A 21,685-nucleotide genomic window follows, 5' to 3' on the forward strand; every position below is an offset into this window, starting at 1 on the left:
CAAATTCCCTTCCCCTCTAACTGAACAAACAAGCTTTTTACAGAAACCACATCATCTGTGTTTCCTGGCTATGTTGTTTCAGATTCTGACTTGCTCATCTTTTTCCCCTCTGGGCTCCTCTCTTCTTTGGTCTTAATACTTCATCATTTCTCTTCCACACATCCCTTCCAGAAGACAAACTACAAAAATCACAGGAGTGAAACTGCTGATTTTTTTAAACCCCAGCTCTCAGAGGAAGATATCTTATCAGCACATCCTCATCTTGAGCAAAGATTAACTCTGTATTAAAAATGAAAAGAATTTTAAAAGTATTACAAGCAAGAAATCTTGCATATAACAAACTGAGCATAAGTCATTGAACAAAACAAGAAAAGCCCCTTATTCAAATATTCAAGAAGCATTTCTAGGGTGATTCACCTACTCCTAAGGCAGGCACCTAAAATAGGTCAGATGAACACTTCCTAACAGTGTCCATTTCTCTCCAGTGACTGTGAAGGGAGCCTGGACCGTAGCTCAGATGAAGACACCCATATTGCAGCTATTGAAAGGCGGACAGACAAACACCAGGCCCAGTCTTCACCCAGATTGCCTGCCTTAAATGTACCTCAGTTTCTGCAGGAACTACCCTGCAGAAGGAGGCCCTTGATGGAAGGGGAGCAAAAGCTCTGCCTAGTGCTTCCCATTGTTTGCCTGCCCTTTTCCAGCTTTCTCAAGACAAGCATGCGATGAGAGCTGCTGCAGCAAGCAGGCAGAGCTCTTCTGTCCCCCCCTTCCCTCAAGAGCCAAGAGGCTTTGGATGAACTGGGAAAAGAGAATTAAAGGGTTTTCCTACCCTTTCTTCCCTGTGAATACAGAGTCAGTCTGCTCATCCTAAATTTTCTTTCCACTTAGATATATTCAGAATGAGGCAGAAGTTTCAAAATCAGAAGACAGTTCAAAAGCTGTATTTGATTTTTATTAAAATATGTATTTTCAGATTCAGGGATCAATTTTGTTATATACTTTTGACAGGCTCATGGAGTTTTTTTCTGTAGTTTCTTGAGGAAATAAGGCTTTTTTATCACACTGTCAGTCCCCTATTAGTAACTTGGGATTCAACTGGCTCATTTCAATCAAATTTAACACACATGTAGAGGAATCAAAGATGAGCATGCTCCTATCTCATGATAGGATGAGCCAGAGATGGGCGGCTGGGTACAGCAGAGACCTTTTACTGGCACCGCCATGGGAGGATCAGCAGGGAGAGACTGACCCTTATCCATGTTGTTTGGCAGATAATGTAATATCTTGTCCCAGCAGCAGGTCAAAATATTTGGTTTAGGGATACTGAATCTGTTGGGAATGTGGGAAGGACATAAGGATGATTTGGGGGGAGAGAGAACGCCAATAAGCTGCTTTTCTTCAGGCTAAAATAACCAACAGCACAATGTGCCACTATTGTAATAAAGTATTGATGGGGATATTGGTAATAATGAGCTAACGATATACTGTCTGGGGTCTTTAGACTGTAAGGGTTTGCTTCTGTAACACTGCACATGACCAGGTTTTCCACTACTGTCCACTGAAGTAGCTGACACAAGGACTGTCAAAAGCTAAATGTGGGGCTAGGTAACTCCAACTGAGCCTGGAAGCTGGTGGTCCTAAAATGATGGAGAGGACTTACAGCTGTTTTTTGGTAACCCTTCCTCTCTAGGAGTTCCTGGGACCTCTGCGTCCCAGGAGAATTTCCAAAGCAGTTTACCAGAAATTAATCAGAAATGAATTAACTTCTCCTGTGAAGAAAGGCTGAGAGAGTTGGGGTTGTTCAGCCTGGAGAAGGGAAGGCTACGGGGAGACCTTATTGTGGCCCTTCAATATGTAGAGGGGGCTTATAAGAAAGACGGAGAGAGACTTTTTGCCAGGGTCTGTAGTGGTAGTGATGGGGCAAAGGTCAACAGTTTTAAACTGAAAGAGGGTAGATTTAGATTGCATATAAGGAATAGATTTTTTATAATGAGGATGGTGAGACACTGGAATGGGTTGTCCAGAGAAGCTGTGGATGTCCCATAATTGGAAGGGCTCAAAGTAAGGTTGGATGGGGCTTTGAGCAACCTGATCTAGTGAAAGATATCCCCTTCCCATGGCAGGGGGTTTGGACTAGATGATCTTTAAAGGTCCCTTCCAACCCAAACCATTCTGTGATCCTGTGATCTGAGAGCACCTGAGGAGAGAGCTGGTGATTTTCCTGAACCTGGGAATTCAAGACAAACCCCAGAAAGCAAGGATGCTGGTTTCCTGGCAGGACTGGGAGGTAAGAGGAGTGAACTGCACATGCCAGTTCCTGCGCTCAGCAGGGCCTGGGGGCCTGGCACCCGTGCTCCCAGCACCTGGCCCAGCAGGGCCCCTCGCGCCCACGCAGCACCCTCACTCAGCCCCGGCAAGCATCCCAGCCAGCCCCCGCCATGGGTGAGCCGCCAGGGCTCGGGAAGGGGGATGCCCAGGCTGGGGGCTGTGGGGCGGCAGCACGAGGCTGGAGAGAAGCAAGAAGCCACCACTGAAAACACGCAGGGGAACATCAAGCAGCCTGGCTGGCGCAGGCAGGGAGCATGGGCACAAGAGCGCATCTGCAGCGATAAGAGGTTCAGAATAGTCTCCAGGGAGAAGCAGGGGAACTGGGTTTGTTGAGTCTAGAGGAGAAGGCTGGAAGTAGGACAGGACATGATAACGCAGTTGCAGTGCATGAGAGGTTGTTATTAAGAGAGGCAGCGATTACATTGCTGGAAGGACAAAGATAAGATCTAATCAGCTTAATTTGCAGGAAAGAAAAGAAGAAAGGAAAAAAGAAAAAGGCTAGATGTTGCAAAAACTTTCTCTGAGTAAGGCAGGGCTGGAATAGATTACCTAGGGAGGTTGTGAAACCCGCTTCACCAGAAGTTGTAAGAAGTTAACAAAATGTCACTGTGCTCTCTCAGTAGGGGGTGGACTGCCATGCTATTTCTCAGCCTTTGGAAAATAAAAGTCCATCTAACCTTTTCAAAAATAAAATTTAAAAAATCTATACATGTCATATGGGTCATTAAATGTATGGGTGATAAATAAATATATTAGCATTTGGATTAAAAAAAAAACTACTATAGTATTACAAATCCTAATTTTATTACTACAAATGCAAGCATTTAAATTCAAAATATCATTTGGATAGCAAACATTGATCTGTCCTCTCAAAGAAATTGCCTTGCAGTTCTTGAGCAGGTAAATGATGGCAAGAACTTTTAGCACTATTTCTGTCATACAGATTACCTCATCGCACCTCCTTCGTGCTACCAACCTTCCTCCTCTGTTATCTCCTAATCCCACGTAGTGGCCTGCAGTGACCAATAAGTCTAATAAGCTTGGTCAGCCAACCAGCTAATGCTAATGTCACAGCTGGTTAGGGCTACATGCTGAATGGACAGCTTCCTGGCAGACCCTGGAAAATACGAGGAGGTGTTCCTCAGTCCATCCCATGCAGATAAAAGTAAACTACCCTGACACTGCCAAACCATTTACTCTGCTGGGAAATATGCTACAGTGACACTGGAATGACTAAATGGGCTTGGTAGAGCTTAGTGACTCTGGCTCATAGTGATTTGGGTGATTTGGTGAGACACTTGTCTCACCAGTGCTTTGATATCCACATAGCTTGTGAACTCAGGCACAGTGCTACATGAAAACACAGGTAGCCCACATCTGTTGTGTACACAGGATAAAAGGTCCCCTAGGAGACGGAAATTTTGGAAAGCATGATGCAGGTTGTACTGCAAGGCTCCACCCTTGCACAGGGTCAGCAGTGACAATGCTGAGCCACAGCTTATAAGCCTTGCTGGGTCTGATCTGAGTCTGTGGTGAGCGATTCAGGTGCCTCTGCAGCGGTTCCCCAAAACTTCTGGCTCCATCAGGGCACATTGGCTTGTGCTCTTCACCATGTGCTTCCAGACCCAAGCTGACTGTGAAACAATTGAGACATATTCCTACTCATAAACCCTATGAGGATAAGATGGGCCTTCTCAGAGTCAGCTCTGGTACCTCTGAACTTCAGGGGTGGCATATCCACAAACTGGATAAGCTACCTAGACACATTAGAGGTAGGTAATTTCATTAGCACTGAAAGAGAATTTTGACTGTTCGAAGTCATGTACAGATACTGTCTGAGGACATCACACCTTTGCAAGATACACAGGGCAGTAAGATTTATAATTGTTTTACGATGAACATACCAGCCTAGAAAGAGGCGAGCATACTGGTCAAGGGTTCTGGAAGTAGGTGTCCAGTTCGTATTCTGCTTCTGGCCTGATGGGCTGCTTTGTGCAAGTCTCTTCGCCACCACCATCTTCCCCACCTTAGTTCTCTCCACTTGTATAACTGTGGCATGCAGTTGCCACATGTTGGTGAGAGGCAGTAAGTAAAACGGAGATATAATGATGAAGGCTGCGTATATAATAATGAAGAGAAGTGGTGGCAGAAGGAAGAGAACCCATGAATTCCAGGCTGCAAGATCTCAACCCAAGAATCCTTCATCTGAAGAATTGGTTCATGGCTTTTGCTCTCATAAATGCTGCTTCTTCATGTGGTGTTTGGGGGAATAATCATATCTAATGAGGTTTTTTCCCCCTCTATTCCAGCTGATGATGACACTGCCCCAGCTCAAAATAAGGAGACCCATCATCTAAAAAATCATATGAAAATGAACACACTTTGACCTTTACATTCAGAGAGCCCAGGTGGGAGAGAAACCCTTTAGGTGCTGTGACTGTGGAAAGGGTTTTGATGGGATTTTTGACTGGGCTCAGCATCAGCTGGTTCACACCAGAGAGAAGCCTGATCTGTGTGCTCCTTATGGGAGGAGCTGGAGCCAGGAGTCATCCCTTGCTCAGCACCAATGAACACACCTCAGCATGAATCAACACCTGAATGGAGCGTGGTCACTGTGAGGTGCAGGGCAGGCATTCAGTCCTGCACCAGAGATCGGATAGAAGTGGAGATATCCAAGCCACTGTTGGGAGTCTTGCAGGGATTATGAGGCACAACCCAAAACACTACAGAGAACAATTTGACAATGCTCCAGTGCAGTGGGGTAACAGTGGTTGGATGTCAGTACCCTACTAAGACGAAGGACCTTGGGAGGTCATGTTGATTTTGTGAGAATCACTAATGAGGGAGGAGGAGGTCTAGGGCAGGGGGAACCTTGAAGTGGTAAAGAGAAAAAGAGAAAAAGAAGAGGTGGAAAAAGGAGCAGGGTGAGTGGACTCAGCAGGACAGCAAATGGCATCTTCCGGGTGTTCAGAAAGCTATCTGGGTGCTGGGTTGATAGTTAATTTGGGCATCTGGAGCAGCTGCCCAAAACAGAAAGTAACTCTATCCTTGGTCTGTTCTGAGAAAGGATAATATAACATATTCTAGAGTTATTATGAATCATTATTTGCACTTCATTAGTCACTGTTACTGGTAGCCTGTAAGTAGTTCAGATCCTAGACTACGCAAGACCTTACAGGATTTGTTCCCCTTACAAGGAACAGAAGTTCCTTGACAGAAGTCAAACATCTAGATCCCATATCGACTGACTTATAGTTGTGACAAGCTAACCTTTAAACAACTTCTTGGTCTTTGTTTCTCTATTCTCTCACTTGCTTTGGGGACTGCAACTCACCTGTCTCAGGAGATGTGAAAATCTCAGAAAATACGTAAGAAACTCTCACTGTGACAAATGCACTGTGAGTACAGGACAAGGATGTCATCCCTACCTCAGCCAGTTTCCAATGTAATGTAGCAAGGTTTTTTTCTAAGGTAGAAACCCCACCCTTTTTATAGGGTCATTCTGCTTTTATGTTTTACTTGCAGTATTATTCCTGTGCCATTCTTAATTAAATGCAAAGAAAACTAAAAATATCACACAGTGTTACTCACAAAACAAGGCCTGTTTGTGTATAAAGGACAAAAGCTTACTTCATGAAAAATGTGCCTTTGCTCATATGAGACAATCCTGCTTCAGTCTGCCCTTCCAACAATAGCATCATAGCTCCAGACAAACAACACTTTCCCGCCCCTGGGTGAATGGTTGTATTTCTCTGCAAGCTCACATCCATCTTTACAACCCATCATATGGGAAAGGCTTAATTTTCCATGACTGAGGGGAGCGAGGGGCATGGGGAATCCTCTCCTGGTATAAGACGGGCCAACATTGCAGAGATGATTTCAGGAATATGTGCTCACTTTTCTATTATTAAATTTGTGGGCCATTAGAAGATTCATGTTAAGTGTAGGGCCTTCAGGAAAGGCAGCATGGGTGACCTAGCTGGGTTTTGGTCTTGTGCTACCATGGCCTAGAAGAGGACATGCATTTTCAAGGCCTAACAAAGTCACTGATATTAAGGATCAGAAACTAGGTGAAAGTTGGGTTACAGTAAGGATTTGGTCCCACTAAAGATATCTGTGACTGGGGCTGTGCTGTCCAGGTAGACCCTGACAGGTTATATTATCCTGGACAAACACAGTGCAGGTGTTTTGGAGAACCACAGCATTAATCTTGTTGCAATTTTTAGATTAGGATGTACATAACCATTGATGTATGGTTAGGATTGGATGTTGAGGATGGCAGGATGGGGTGAGAGATAAAGAGCCAACCTTGTCCCTGCTTCTGCAGGGTAGGGGAGGAAGAGCGATCAGGCAAAGCCCAGAGGAGAGGGGTTTCTCCTGTTGCTGTCAGGAGTGGGAGAAATAACTCTTGCACTACAGGAGAGGGTATCCCAGGCAGTAGGATTTGCTTCAAGTGCCCTACAACCCCTCTCTGTCCAGGCAAAGACTAGGGACTGTTTCCTTGGGCCAAAGCTGATGTCCACCATCCACAGAGCCAGAGTGAGTGGACAGTCTGCAGCCCCACACATGTCCCTGCTGATGTGAGCCAGCTTGACTCATGGGCCTTGAGCTGAACGAGGGGCACTCATTTCCTTCTGTGTCTAAAATCACAGAGATTTTTTTTAAAAAAAGCTGAAAGTATAACAGAATGGTAGATCTTTCTTCAACACTCTCACAGAAAGCCTTAATAGTAATCCAGTGCAATTGCTTGCCTGAGCCTAACAAAAAACATCTGAGGGAGAAAGAGGTAAGTTGATTTTTAGACTTGCTGGTGTGGCGCTGTACAGACTTCACGGATGTACAGGAGCATGTATAACAGTATGGTATTTGTGTTAATGTTATCTCATCTGGATGCAGCCAGGAGACAGCATCAGGAACAGCTTCCCAACAGGGGGCACTACGTTATTACATATAGAGGCTTGGAGATCTCCAAGGAATCGTCTCATGCAAAGACACTGACCATGGAGGAAGGCACATTTCAGCTTTGTTTGTCCCCCCCCCTGCAAAAACTACCCTGATGAAAAATTACTATGTTTCTTATTAAAAGTTACACTATTATGCATAATTATATCCACCAAAAAAGCCTAAACAAAACGCCCACACCCTACATCCAGGTCCCAGGGAGAATTCTGAATTTCTGAACTAGTAAGTGCTTGATTTCACAGCCATTCAAGAGACTCTTAATAAAAGCCAGGGACTTTTGTGTGCAATCTTTTAATTAACAGGGAATCACCTTTACTGTTGCATGGGACATTAATTTGGTTGTGGGCTGAATTTTGTGTCTAGCCGACATGAGGAAGGAAAGTAAAGGGCTGCTCTGAGTCATTACTACTGACCTATGCCACAAGCAACACTTAGGTGGGCATTATCATGTGAGGATCTCAGCTAGGAAGAAATAGCTTCCTAGCACAGCAGTTTCCGAGTGGGCAGGGACAGGCAGCATGGGGCTGGGGCAGGGGCAGCTGCTGCTTTGAGCACGGGGGGGGCTTCTGAATGCCATCCTCCCACCTGTGCTGCACATACTAGGGTGCTGCAGCTGCCTGCATGGGTAAAAACCTGCACATGTGTATGTGCAGTGCCTTCTGTATCCAGCTCCTACACAGCAAGACACTCCCTTTCGGGTTGAACCAGAGGACAATTTGTCATGCCCCTTGAAGGCAGCATGCTTCTGCTTTCATTTTTGCCCTCCATGCTCAATTTTGCTGAGGTCCTAACTATAGTTCACTGTCTGAGCAGCTCTGGACTAGAATAAGATTGCCTGCAGTGGTATGACTTTGTCCATATTCTACCTTTCACATACAGTAGTTTATTTCTAGAGCTCCCAGTTGAGCAGAAAGCCTGAAGAAAGTACCACAGGATACCTGGCCTACCTGAATCTGAAGAGAGCAGAAAGGAGGAATGAAGTTTCCCAGTTGTTCTTGTAGAAAATTGATTTATTTGTTGTCATCATCCTTTCTACAGAGGGCTTTGAGTGTCATACACACACACCTGACTTAAGTTAGTGCCATGAATGCCTGTTTATAAGAGGAAAACTCTGCTTACGTCCTTGCCTTGGAAAATGGAGTGGAAGTATTTTAAGAGTCCCAGTAGTCTTCTGGGCTTCTCAAGGGACCCAGGGAGAAGAGAAAAGGAGAAAATTGCCATTGTCGCTGATCCGCTCTATTTAGGCCTTTTCTCACTCCTAAGGAAGGAGGGGAAACATCACTGTGTGAGGTCCAGGTAAAGGGCAAGGCTGGTAGAGACTCCAAGCCAGCAAGTATCTGCATGTATATGTGAAAGAGAAAGATGTGTGTAGGGAGCGGGCTGGGAAACAATTTACTGCACCAAGACATAGCATTAGGACTCTGATTTAGGTTTGCACAAGGATTTAGCTGTGTCTAATTCAAGCATTTATCTTCTGCGCAGCTGACCTCCCTGCCCCTCTGCTGCCACTGTGCAGGAAGGACAGCTGGACACAACACAGCAAATTCCTATTTGCCTGTTTGCTGATGCTGATCTCTACCAACTTCCTCCACCCCAAGAAGCCAAGTTCACAGGCCATCCACCCTGCCAGCCTGCACAGAGATTTTGATTCTTAAATGTCTGTAGGATCAAGAGTACTGCAGGAGTAAAGACAGGAAACAATACCTTTAAAGTATCGAGGCTATCAATTATAGCCAGAGCTCTGGATGGAGCCCCAGACGAAAAATAGCAAATAAGAGCAAAGCTGTTAGCAAATTAGTCTCCTATTCAGGGGAGGCAATACTCAAGACGGGGCTCCTAAGAACTGGATCCCAATCAGACAGCTGTGGAGGCATTGCGGCAGCCTCGCTGCCTGGACCAGACTTTGCAATATCCTCAGGAAGCTACTGCTCCCCTGTGCTGCAGCCCACAATGTTCTCAGCTGTTCTCGCAGATCTTTGAAGGCCATGTTCATCTGAGATCACCAAAGGATTTGGGGAAAAAAATAGCTTTCTGCATTCCTCTTGCAGCATTCAGAATCACAAACACAGAAACTGAGAGCACTGCAGGAAACAGAGAACTGCCTCCTAAACCCTCCCTGCGAGTTTCAATGGAGGATTTCAGTCTGTGAGAGGCACCTGCCAGGAACAAGCAATAACTGGAATATCCTTTGCATGTAGCATCTCAGTGGGGAGAGAGCGTAAGTCCAAAGATTTCCTTAGAATTGTAACTGAGCTAGAAATTGCCTACATCAATTGATGTAAAAGAACACCTGTTTTGAAATGTTTGCATAACCAGCTTTCATCAAGTTTTAAAAATTTTTTTTGGTGTTATTTCTGGATAATAAGACCAATGTTGTGTACTCTGGATTGCCAGGAATTAACACTTTTGATAATGGAGTAGAGGCAAAGCCCGTTAAAAGCTTTCCTGTCCTCCTTGTCTGACTGCTCATTCCCTGATACAGATATTTTTTTCTCCATGTGCTTTTGTCCTTTTGGAGTCTTCTTAATAGTATGTAGCACCATTTTTTAACCTGTTTCTGTTTTTAGGATCCTTGCTTACAGATATAGCCTTGTATTTCTTAGCTACCTTTTGTGGATCCTCTTCAGGTAGCCCATGGACCTCCTGATGTGAGTGGACAACAGGTCAGAAATGACTGCAATAGTCTTAGTGAAAGACATCTATACTGACATTCAGTGTAAAGTACCAAGGAATGCCTTTATTGCCGTTCTTGGTCATAAAACACCTTTTCACTACACTAGCTCAAGCTTTACATTTTGGAAAAAAGGTGTATCTCAAGGTCACATTATTTAGGCGCAGGGACACTTCCATATAGATCTCCATATATAATCAGGTGGGAATAAGGCTTGAAAAGCCATATATTCAAGAGGAAGGAGTGTGATGTCATATTGCATTAGGTATATCAAATGCAATTTTTGCAATTTTGGCTGAGGAAAATCTTGCTCAAAATGTAAAAGCTTACTACTGTTTCACTGAAAATGCAGTCACTGAGTTGCCAAATACTACTGGTGAGCAGGAAACTGGGTGCTTTGACCACAGTATGTATTGTTAAAGGTTGGGTAACCGCTTCAGAGAATATACCCCATTTAGTTATAGCTCTTTTTTTCCCCCAATATTTATTCAAAGGAGCTTCTTGCTTGTGCAAGAAGTCCATATTTTATTAGTCTTGAATAAAAGGATATTTAACTGAATTGGACTAAACTCTAAGCTCTTCTCTTCTGTCTTTTAAAACAGTATATAAGGGAATAGATGTGAAGTTTTGGGCTGTGTTTTGCTGTAGCTAATCATATGAAATACTGCATAGGAGATATGTTGTGGGGATCTTTTACTTCTTCTTCTTCTTCTTTCTTTGGTGTGTACCCAATGCTATGAGCCGTTCACTGTAGTTTGTCTTGCCTTTTGCCCAGTTGACAATATTTGTACCTTCAACAAAGAAAAAATAACATCTGAGGCTATTTTGCCTGGTTTTTCTATTGGACACTGGCCATTCCTAGCTCCGATTCAACCAAAATCAGGAAAGGTCAAGGAAATCAGCATTTGCACATGGGAAACCCACCCCTTTCTGAAGCCCTGGCATAAGCAGTCGTTTTCCTTGACACCAGTCCACATTACAGTGAAAGAGCTGCAGCTACGATTGTAATTGGGAAACCCATCGGCCTCTGCCAGACCCACGTTCACAAAGTTAGAACCACCTTCTTGCCTTTTAAAATGGGCAGTAGCTTATATCTGAGTTAGTTGTTGGGCAACGTCAAGCTAAAATGTGCATGCAAATAAAAATATGCTTTTGCCACCTTATGCGATGGATAGGCAGGGATTCTCCAGACAACCCCTTACCCTCATGCCTCTAACAGCAGCCTTTGTCTCTGGCTGTAAGTAAGTTTGAAGTCTCATCCATTGGTTTAAATTTTCCTGGCAGCACCTGCAAGAAAGTGGGGTTTAGCAAGCAACCCATTTAGGACAACAGCCCAATTTGCACATCTGGCAAGACCAGTGCTATTATTTTGGAAGAAATTTTTACAACATGCTAAATGGGCCGTTCATTCTTAATCCATCCTGCCAGTGTAGATCTTCACAGTAACTGGTACGTAGTTCATTATGACATAAAACTATCGCTCCACAGCACATATGTAGGTATCCATTTGGACAAAGAGTCCTTACTGCTTTGTGTATGAAAAAAAATGGATGAGATTGAATAACGAATAAGAAGATATATAATTTAAGTGTATCTGAGATCACAAAAGTGGTAATTTAAGTGGATTATTTTGCTCCTGGTTTTATTCTGTAAGAGCAAACACAGTGTTGTGTCAAGGTCGCTTGTTGGCTGCAGGCCAGTTGGGATTCCCTGGACAGAAAGCATGTGAGAACGAAATGGGGGAAGCCCATTTCAGTCTGTGACTGCTCTCCTCAGGATGTACATGCTCTTTGACAATATGGGTTATTGTCTCAGGGCTTTTGTTATCAACTCAGATCATGTCAGCAATGCAGTTTTGTAACTAGTTTTGCTCAGGAACGCATCTCTAGCCATATCACCTGAAAGACTTCCACTTCCCCAGTTCTGTATTTTCCTAATCCTTTCTGGCATGGCCACCTGTTCCTGGACACATGCTGGAGCAAATTTCAGGAAAGATCCCAGAAATCAGTACTTGTCTATGTGAAATCCATAGTCTCTTGAATTCCTGGGATAAGTGACAGCTCTGCCAGACAACAGCAGTTCACCACTATAACTGCATCCACGACTGTCACTTCTCAGATGAAGACAGGCCCAAACCCCTGTCAACAATAAGGCTATATTCAAGCTAAAAACAAAAACTGTGAGTGAACCATGCACACCTGACATTTTTTACTCCAGCATCTGCTGTAGCTCAACAAGGTGCTAGCACCTACAAATTCAACAGTAGCACGGGACCTGTGGTACCCAGGCTGAGCTGAAGTCTGGGAGGGTCTGCACGTGTCTCAGTGTGCTGGGGAGAGAGCCGTGGAAATGCAGTGCTGGGTCATAGAACTATAGAATAGGTTGGGTTGGAAGGGACCTTTAAAGGTCTCCAACTCCCCTGCCATGGTCAGGGACATCTTCAATGAGATCAGGTTGCTCAGAGCCCTGTCCGACCTGACCTTGAATGTTTCCAGGGATGGGGCACCTACCACCTCTCTGGGCAACCTGTGCCAGTGTTTCACCACCCTCATTGTAAAAAATTTCTTCCTTATGTCTAGTCTAAATCTACCCTCTTTTAGTTTAAAACCATTACTCATGTCCAGCTTTTCATCCACAATGACACTGGGGCTCTGCTAACTGCTGATAGCAAGCTATAAATAAGGGGCAGGAAAAGAGATGACTAAATTTCTGAAGGACCGTTACTGCTCGATGTTCACAGCAAGCCTTGGAGGAAATGAAGGAAACAGCCAGGACCTGACTCACTGGGGATGGGTGTTTTACTTGCTGCTTGTATAAACTTACTTTGGTTCAGTTTCCAAGCTCAGTGCTCTGTTTCTTTCCATTCTTACATATGGCTATTCTTGCCATATACATACGTTTGCATCTCCTTGGAGGAAGGTATAGCTGCTAAACACACCCAGGGTAGTTATTTGGTTTTCAAAGCAGTGAGGGCTCACCAGATGATTTTAGTTAAATTTTAGAAGACCCTTAGACCCCCCCGTGGTGTTTCTGACATACCAGCAGCTTAACTAAGAGTTACTAAAACTGCCAGATTCTGTCCTGCTGTCTACCTGGCTTTTTACATTTACAATCATGTGCTTTGCATATATTAGAAGTTAAACTCAGAATAACGACTGCTATGGAGCGGTGAGGACAACAGAGGACTCTGGCTGGACAGGATGTTCACGAGGAGGATGCCTACACAGGAATGGAAAGCTTGAAGGTCTGTAGCTCACTTTCCTAAAGGAGAAGGGGAAGTACTCCCAGAATGGGACAGGACCTCTCCTGCTCACACTGTGCAGCGCTCCAATGTGCAGGTGTTCTAAACATATAAAAATCTTTCCTTTCACCATGAGAGTGGTTAAACTGGCCCAGGTAGCCCAGAGAGATCGTGGAATCTCTGTCCGTGAAGAAATTAAAAACCCAGCTGGACAGCCAGGGCAGCCGGCTCTAGCTGACCCTGCTCTGAGCCAGGGGATGGGCTAGATGATCTCCATAAGTACCAGGCAGCCTCAGCGACTCTGTTGCACACCTATTCATCATTGACCTTCCCTCCATGCCACTGACAGAAGAAGTACCTTAATGCCACTGCAGTAATTTTGCATGGGCCCACACAGAAGTTAGGAGTCCAGTGTTACCACCGAGCTAGGGAAGGAACTGACCGAGTTAGGGTTATGACCTCAGGCACTTCTTCACCCTATGTAATACACGAAGTAAAGTCAGGCACTCAAACTCTCTGTACGGTGGGCAGGGAAAGCAAGTACCTCAGGATATGATTCACAAAAGCAAATAGAAAACTGCCTCTGCAGCTGCTGGAGGTGCCAAGGAGAGGGGTGAAGGTTAAGCCCTCTGTAGACAATAGGTTGTCCTTTTCTGGATGACAGGGGTGCCATTTTCCAGTCAGGATGTCCAACTACAGCCTGCTGCCAGCTGCTAGGAACTTACAAAACGCAGTAGGAAGAGGCATCGCCTATTTATGTAATGTCCCAGAGGTTTGAGCATCAACACAAGAGACATGATCCAGAGTTGATTTTCCCAGTCTCTTGGTTCGTGGGAATTTGAAGTGTCCCTTTCCTCTCCGTTGACTGTAAATGCAGTGATGTGGAATAGGAATCTCAACTGCAGGAGCTGATCCACTATGGTGAAATAGTTCACCCACACAAATGAATGAAAGTATTAATTGAATCATAAAGCAGTAGCAAGCACGTGTACGATTTTGTCACTGGCTGGGTAGAGCTTTCAGTGTGCTGCTTCTGGGGGGAGCTTTCCTGCCTGGGGTACGCTGCACAGGCCATGCATGGAAGGGAGGGTTGAGGATTGCCTTGGTGTGGGGCACAGGGTTTCTCCGGTGGCTGGGACAGGCTCCCCCTTCCCTTTTCCTGAACTCTTTGGAGCACATCCTGGGGGATGCACACCTGCAAGCCTCATGAAATGATTAAAAAAAGAGTAAAGACATGGTGCTAGATATCAATTTGAGGGGACAGAAAATATAATATAGGCAATTCCTTCCTCACTCACCTGTCTAGCATAATTCTTTGCTCACCTTGCATTCTTTGTGAGCAAAATCTGCACAGTAAAGTGCATTCCCACATAAATCCTCTACTCCTTTAAGCAAATCCAGGCATCTATGCTGCAAATAATAAAATGGGGGCAGTGGAAAACCAGGCAACCTGCTCTGTTTATTTTGCCATGGAATGAGAACCCCAAAACTTCTGAATTTGCCCCTTTTTTTAATGATCACAATAATCAGCTGGCTCAGTGTTTCCCTTTTCCCTGCTACTCCCAAATGCATGTTGTCTTGTATCTAGGTGTCCTCCCCTTTTCTTCATTCCCTTTATTTATGCCTTTCTTCTGCCAGGCTCTGTTACACTCTCCAGTGTAGGGGAAGCCTTCCTACAGACTGTGTGTCCCTACAGTCAAGCTGGCAGGCAGGGACAGAATTTCCTTTATTGGGAACTGATATGCTGTCCCCTTTCAGCCCACAGCTGAGCACAGCAACCACAGAAAGCTTTGACGCAGGTAGGGCTGCTCAGGATATTTACCTGTATACCTAGGAGAGACACGATGCCTGAGAACAGTAGCTGTGGATTCAGATTTTTAATACAACCTACAGAGTTTTTCTGCCCACAGACCACTCAATTTGTTTTGAATCCAGGTGTTAAATTCATTTACATTTATTTTATGATCTCGGACATAATCTCGAGATCTCTCAGGTCTGCTGCTGCAGAGGCAAAGCCCAGCCGCAGGTAGCAAGGATGACTCTCCCGACGGGCCGGTGCTTTTCCTTAAAACCCCGGCTGCCTGTTGGTAGGAAATACAAAGCAGGAGGGTTCAGGCATGTAAAGTAAAGGAGTGACCTTAAAGAGTGGGAAGAGACTCAGGTAATGAAGAAAATTTTTTAAAATATAATTTTATATTAAAAAAAAAATCAAAATAATAAAAAGCCCCTCTGTTTCTTGAGCCAGTCCGGGTACCTGAGATCAGCGGGTCAGGCACACCCACTCCGCTTTTGCCCTGGAAGCAAAGCAACCGAGCGCTAAGCACCTTTTCACTCCCAAACCCGGGGGAGACGCAGGTACGCCCCCCGTTCCAATAAATAATTAAAAAAAAAAAAAAAAGGCAGCAAAATACCTTGCGCTCGGACGGACGGGGGGGGCGGCGGGCTGCGCCCGGCCGGGGCCAGGGGCCAAGAGCCGGGGCCAGGGGCCGGTGCCGCGTCCGTCGCCGGCCCTTCGGCGGCGGCTGCGCCCTGCCCCGATCCGATCGGATCCGATCCGCGCCGTCGGAGCGGGTCCCGCCGCCGGCCGGGCTGCGCCCCGCACGCCAATCAGGGCGTCCCGCCTGCCTTCCTGTAGGTGTGCCCGGCTCACCTGGGAGCCCCGGCGCTCATGACATACCTGCGGCCCCGCGGGCGGCGGGAGGAGACGGCGGCCGGCTGCCGAGGGCGGGGGGCCGCGGCGGCGCCGGGGGGGGCAGCGCTGGCCCCGGCCCGGCGATGTGAGGCCGGCGCAGGTACGGACGGCGGCCGGCGGCGGGGTCGGGCGGCGCCGCGGTGCCGTGTTCCCGGGAGAGGCGGGGGGAGGCGCGGGCCTGCCGCCGGATCCCCGCGCAGCCCGGGCTGGGCCGGAGGGGCGGCTGCTCCCCCGGGGCCGGGGCGGCGGGCGGGCTCGGGGAGCCGGAGGGAGAAGGGCACGGGGGGCGGGAGGGCTCCACCATTTTCGGCCCCGAGGGGGACGGGGGAGGGCTCTCCGGGGAAGGGAGCTCTCGCCCCTGCCGAGGCGGGACGGCGGGCCTGCCGCGCTGCTCCGCGGGGCCGGGGCCGGGGCCGGGGCCGGGGCCGGGCCCGCGCGGGGGCGCGCACAGGTGTGGGTGCGCGAGGAGGGCCGCCGTCGGGGCCCGGGGCGCCGCTGCCGCCGGGGGGACCCTTGCCTCCGGAGGGGGCGGCGTGGGGGTCGCCTCCCCGCTGGGCCTGCCCCGGGGGGCCGCAGCCCTCGCGGCGGCCTGTGCGGGGCGGTGCGGCTCCGTGCCCCGCCGGCGGCGCCCGCGTCCGTCCCGTGTCCCCCCCCCCCCACCCCCCGCCGCCCCGTTCCTCCCCCTGCCGCCGGCAGCAGGTAGGGCCCCGAGCACAGGCCCGCTCCCAGGCTCAGCTGCCAGCAGCCGGAGCCCCTTTCCGCAGAAATGGTGCCTCCCACGCAGGAGCGAGATAGCTCCCACGGTGCTCGCTGGGGTTTCGGCTCCAGCCGGGCTGCCTGGGAGTCCCGGGGCAGCGCCTGAACTCTGGACACCCTGTTGTTTTCCTCCTTGCTCTGCTGGCTGGTGTCTCGTGACTTTTATGGCCTGTCAGGGAGGGAAGGCAGAGGAACCAAAGGCGAGATACCTGCCTGCTTGCTCGCCTCCCGTGTCTCCTTCCCGCAGCTGCTTCGGAGCCCCCGCCGCTGCAGCAGCGATGATGGCAACCTCGGTGCCCCACACAACCTGCTGGCGGGCTTCTGAGCTCCCGTGGCTCTGGCCTGACCCATGCTCCCCCCAGCACCCGTATTATCCTTCTGCTTGGTGCTTAGTTTATTCCCAGAGGTTGGATAAGACCTGGCTCAAACCTGATAGGGAATACAGGGTCAGGGAAGGAGATCTGAGCTCAACTCGTCTGTGTTGACTTGTTGCAGACTTTGCCAAGGAGCTGCTGGATGTGGATGCTGTTGGCTTCTTGAGCTGCGTGCCTGTTCCTCTCTGACCAAGCCACGTCCGTAACGTGTTGTTGAAGTTTTGTGACCTGATTCTCTGGTGTTTTGGAATTTCTCATGACCTAAATGGTTTGTTGGAGAAGGCCTGGATAAGGGCAGAGTCCTTTCAAAGGGTGGCACAGGAGGGAGGTGGCTTGGTTTGGAGGAATAATGTATGGGTGACCCAGATCTCAGAACTGCAAGTGAATTGGGTGAGGAGGAGGCATCCCTAAATCAGACTTGGAATTTGTACCAAATCTGAGTTCTTCTTAATTCTCAGTTATCATTAATACTTGGAACAGCTCAGCTGGCTTCCGTGTAGACCCTCATTTTGCCAACTCGTGATTGAGGGTAGCATTTCTACTGCACTGTCTTACAGCAGCCTAGTGATCTGGATAAATCTGTGAGCAGGGTTGTACAATCCAATTGCCAGTGACAACAGGCAGCTAGGCTTGAGGTTGGTGCTCTTGCTGAAGCCCCCTGTTCCTGCTGTGTGAAACAGTGGGGCACGAGCACTTCCTCTGGGAACCTCTTGTGCATCCGGACAGATTTTGCCAGTGAGAGTCGGTTCCCTGGGACTTCTTTTTTTTTAATTATTTCATCCTGTTAGCTTTGGATAGATGTTCTTGCTCTTGTTCTATTGAGTCTTATCCTTTCTTACAGTTTGCTTGTTTCAAGTGCATTCTAGAGGTAAAGAGCCAATTTTTCTATAGGTTTTCTTTTGTTGTTTTTGTTTTTTTAACATACTGTACTTTGGAGTCTGGTTTAAAGTGGTCTGTTTTATTTAATTAGTTTGTATTCATGTAAATTACGTTCACTTTCCATGGTTATTCCAGGCAAAATTTAAGAAATGGCCTACAAAAGATTTCAAATTCATAATTGGAATGACATTTCTTTCCAAGAATATTTGATTCTAAGAATTACTATGCTTTCTGTCATGTGGTGTCTTTCCAGTATGATGTCGGCTACTTAGTTACTGTTCAGCTAAATTATGCATAGCTAGCTTATTTCAGTAGTCATGCCTGGTAAGTTCTGTAGTTCCTTTCAGCTTTGCAGCTCCTCAGTGAACCCCTGTTGTACCTTTTAATGAAGTACTTAGAAGTGACTTCAGTGCAAGTGTAGTTGTGCTCTGTTGTTTGGGCACTTGGGCTGTACAGAGAGAAATTTTTTTCCTCTTCTGTGAAGCGATCACAGAGTTAATATTCACAGTATCAGCCATTTGGGACAGATGCCTTACTCTGACCCCCAGCAGGTATTTACACTCCCAGCTCATTATCACTGCGTCAGATCCAAAATTCTATTAAGAGAAGTACCCAGTCTTGATTTCAAGATATCAAGTGATAGACTGCACTGGTTCCCCAGGTAAATTATTCCAGTGGCTGATTACCCTCGCTAATTTTGTATCTCACTCTGTCCAGCCTGGTTCCTAACCACAAAGTCTTGCTACAAATTTTCATGCCAGATTACAGAGCCTGTTGCTGCCAGGATGACATGTTCCAGCAAAAAGATTGCCTATTTTACCGCAAGCTTACAGCTGTTATCCGTGCTAACCTCTTGCTTCTTGGAAGAGGCGATCGTGGAACTGTACTCATAGGGTGACTGGTATGATTTAGAGCAGCGGCTAAGTGTGCCTGGCTGTGGCGTCCGTGCGCAGCCAGGGCTTTCAGAGAAATGTAATTGAATAATGTGTTGCTTGGAATACAGCTTCACGTGGTGGTTAATCCAGCGTAACTACAGGCTGCTGCTGAAGGAGCAATACAGGTCTCATCCAGTCCTGACTGCAAGCTCCTGCTGCTTCCCTTGGATTGGATCTAGTGACCAAGTGGCCTCAAATCAGTTCAGTCACTTCTCCAACTGAAAATTAACCCCCTTGCCTTAAGAAAAAATGTGACTTTTGGATCTAGAAGTTGTATTAGCCTGCTCTGTAGCCAGATGGTGTTAAGTCTGATGCGGAACAGTCGCATGCCACTGGGCATGAGAAACATGGAGAGGGACTATCTCTTTCAGTAGCAGCCCCATGCCTGTGCTGGATTAGACATGGGAGGGAATTATACATTTAGTTCCTCAGATTTGTGTACATTTGTGTGCTCAGGTAAACAGGCTGTGGTTGCACAGGTCCTCTCAGCTGGCACTGCCATTGAAAGAAGCCACCCTGCCTACCTGTTGTCATCCTTGTTGGTTCCCTGCTCTGGTTCGTTGTGAGACCACATGCGTGCCTATACTTCCAGAAGAGAAAGGGCAGTGTTGGGGTGGGAATAAAGAAGGTAGAGGATGGGACTGCTTTTGGCAAGCTGAAGAGCTTGTGAAACTAAGGCTTGAGATACAGGAATTGTTACAGGCACACCTTACCTTAAATCTTAGTGGAAGCTAATGTATTTTTTTACCTTCCCTTTGCAGCAGATGTGTGAGAATAGCTGCCCCGCTTTGCTCAGTAGCCCAGATTGTCATGGTTGCGTGAGCTAGGAGAACTGGCGTTAGCTGAGGCTGGGTTTAGGTCAGCTGCATTTATGTCTTTGGTCAAGAAGCGTGTGTTGGAGGTAGACTTTGCATGGGAGAGAGCATTTTGTATACAAAGAAGAAGGTCTGTGCCTTGGCTGTGATGTACCGATACCTATATGGAAGGTTCATCAATACAGAAGAGTTGCAAGCTAATGTATTTGTGTGTCCCTGACGTGAGGTTTTCAGTGGTTTTCAGTGCCTGAGCCAGCTGGGGTACCCTTTTGGGAGAGCTTCGATAATCTTGTCTCTTCCATTAAAAAGTGATTCCAGCTTTCATGCTCTTCTACTGGAATTAGTTTGCTGGCACAAAATCCATTCCCCATGTATTGTTTTAAATGCCATTCCTTCAAGTGCAATGCTGATCACTGTGGTGGAGAGTAGTTTTGAGCTCATGGTGTGGGGGCTGGATTACAGCTAGATGAAGTCAAAGAAGAAATTCCCATGACTAGAGTACAAATTCAGTGCAAGGTCATGGGGAGGGCTATTGGTTTGGATAGTGGGAAAAATTTAGAAGAGGGGAAGGTGATTACGATGACATGTGTACCAGTGTACATATGTAAATAGACACACATATGTAAATGTATAAAAAATAGAGGGTGTTCTGATGCTGGAAGAGGTTGAGGAGGAGTGGCTATAGAAACTGTAATTGGATAGTATACAAGAAGTGGGAGGAAGCTTGTGAACCTGCTGCTCAGAGAATACTCCATTAAAGCAGAGCTGGCCATAAATTAGCTTCCTGTGAATGCATCCTATTTGCAGTAAGTCACGTAGAAGTGTGTGGCGTTCAGACGTCCTCTTTGTAGTCTCAAATAGAACATCTAGCTGCACACAGGTGCTCAGGGTGTGAGGTCCACTGCTCCTGGCCTTGCTGGTGCTCCAGGTGCATTTGGTACTGGAGTTTCTGCTGGTGATCATACATAAAACTTCCCAAGTCCTTACCTGGGTCAGGCTGAGGTGGTGCCCTGTGGGATCCACAAGTTTGGTGGTTCCCCACACGTGCCACCCATGGGCAGAGCAGTGTCATATGCTGGTGAGCAGACCCAGCCTTGCACAGGCCGTGACTGGAGGAGGAGAGATGAGGAACAACTGCTGCTTCATCGATGAATCCAACAGTAGAGTTTGAGGATCTGAAATACACCCCTCTAGAGCGGAGGGGATTAGGATCCTGGTCATGTCAGGGCACGTTCCGTTCAGATTGCAGAAGTCCTCAGATAATCAGGGGACACGTGGTACAAGGCCCGAGTCCAGGTTACAAGCAGACCTGTTGGACGTGGTCGTTGTTCAGAGCTGCCACAAGGTAGCTGCAATGGCTACATTTGCATATTCACTTAATAATAGAAATAGATGTCCACATCAGTGTTAAACTAACACGTACACCGCTAGTGGGAGGAGGGGTGGCAAGAAGATGCTTTGCCCACAGTGTTGGTGGGCAGCTACAAAAAATAAGCTTGTGTGATCTTTATGGTATGCACGCTTTATACCTACAAAAATGTACAAGTGTAGCAATCAAAAGTGCCTGCAAATATTCTTTGGATAGGGTAAATCTTGACTGGGCCCTTACAGCTTTATTAGATTCCTGTCCTGCAAGGGGTGCTAGTGGAAACTTTGTAAGAATACACAAGTAGGAGTATAACTTTGCTGGTATACCTCATTTCATAGGAGAAGGAAGGTTGCCACAGCCATACTGGTGCCTAGAAAAGCTCTGAATCTGTAGGTGTGTCTTCAGTGGGTCTGGTCTCTAGGCAAAATCCTTTTGGCATGGATTAAGCCTGAGCTTCTGTTTAGATGCAGAACTCTTACTGTAGGTATTCCATAGTGCAGGTGTCCGAGGGTAACTTTAGACCTATGACGTGTAATCTGGCTGCAACGTTTGAATTGATCTCCTTTCTGGGATCACTATCTGTTTTTAAAGGTGAGGACTGTCAGGCTACATAGTGACGTTGAGAAGGTGTGGTGTGTCTCTCTTTCCCCTCTGTTGCTG

The 21,685-nt window shown here is 47.0% G+C and overlaps 2 protein-coding genes across 4 annotated transcripts in view; one reads left to right on the top strand and one right to left on the bottom strand.

The window, feature by feature from the left end:
• Positions 1–14,542: 14,542 nt before the first annotated feature.
• Positions 14,543–16,525, bottom strand: LOC135315247 (uncharacterized). The gene is made up of 2 exons (XM_064462138.1): positions 15,883–16,525; positions 14,543–15,286 (listed from the first exon to the last, which is right to left on the bottom strand). The coding sequence occupies exons 1-2, from the start codon at positions 16,199–16,201 to the stop codon at positions 15,195–15,197; spliced, it is 411 nt and encodes a 136-aa protein (XP_064318208.1). The 5' UTR covers positions 16,202–16,525; the 3' UTR covers positions 14,543–15,194.
• Positions 15,654–21,685, top strand: part of ARHGEF5 (Rho guanine nucleotide exchange factor 5) — a 37,241-nt gene continuing 31,209 nt past the window's right edge. For 2 of the 3 annotated variants that reach the window (XM_064462126.1, XM_064462109.1), the window contains exon 1: positions 15,654–15,997. The gene's annotated coding sequence lies outside the window, so the exon portion shown is untranslated. Of the gene's footprint in view, positions 15,998–17,148; positions 17,226–21,685 lie in introns of all 3 variants that reach the window. The other variant, XM_064462117.1, reaches the window with a different exon arrangement.

The sequence above is a fragment of the Phalacrocorax carbo genome, chromosome 1 (assembly GCF_963921805.1).
Source record: "Phalacrocorax carbo chromosome 1, bPhaCar2.1, whole genome shotgun sequence".
Lineage (NCBI taxonomy): Eukaryota > Metazoa > Chordata > Aves > Suliformes > Phalacrocoracidae > Phalacrocorax > Phalacrocorax carbo.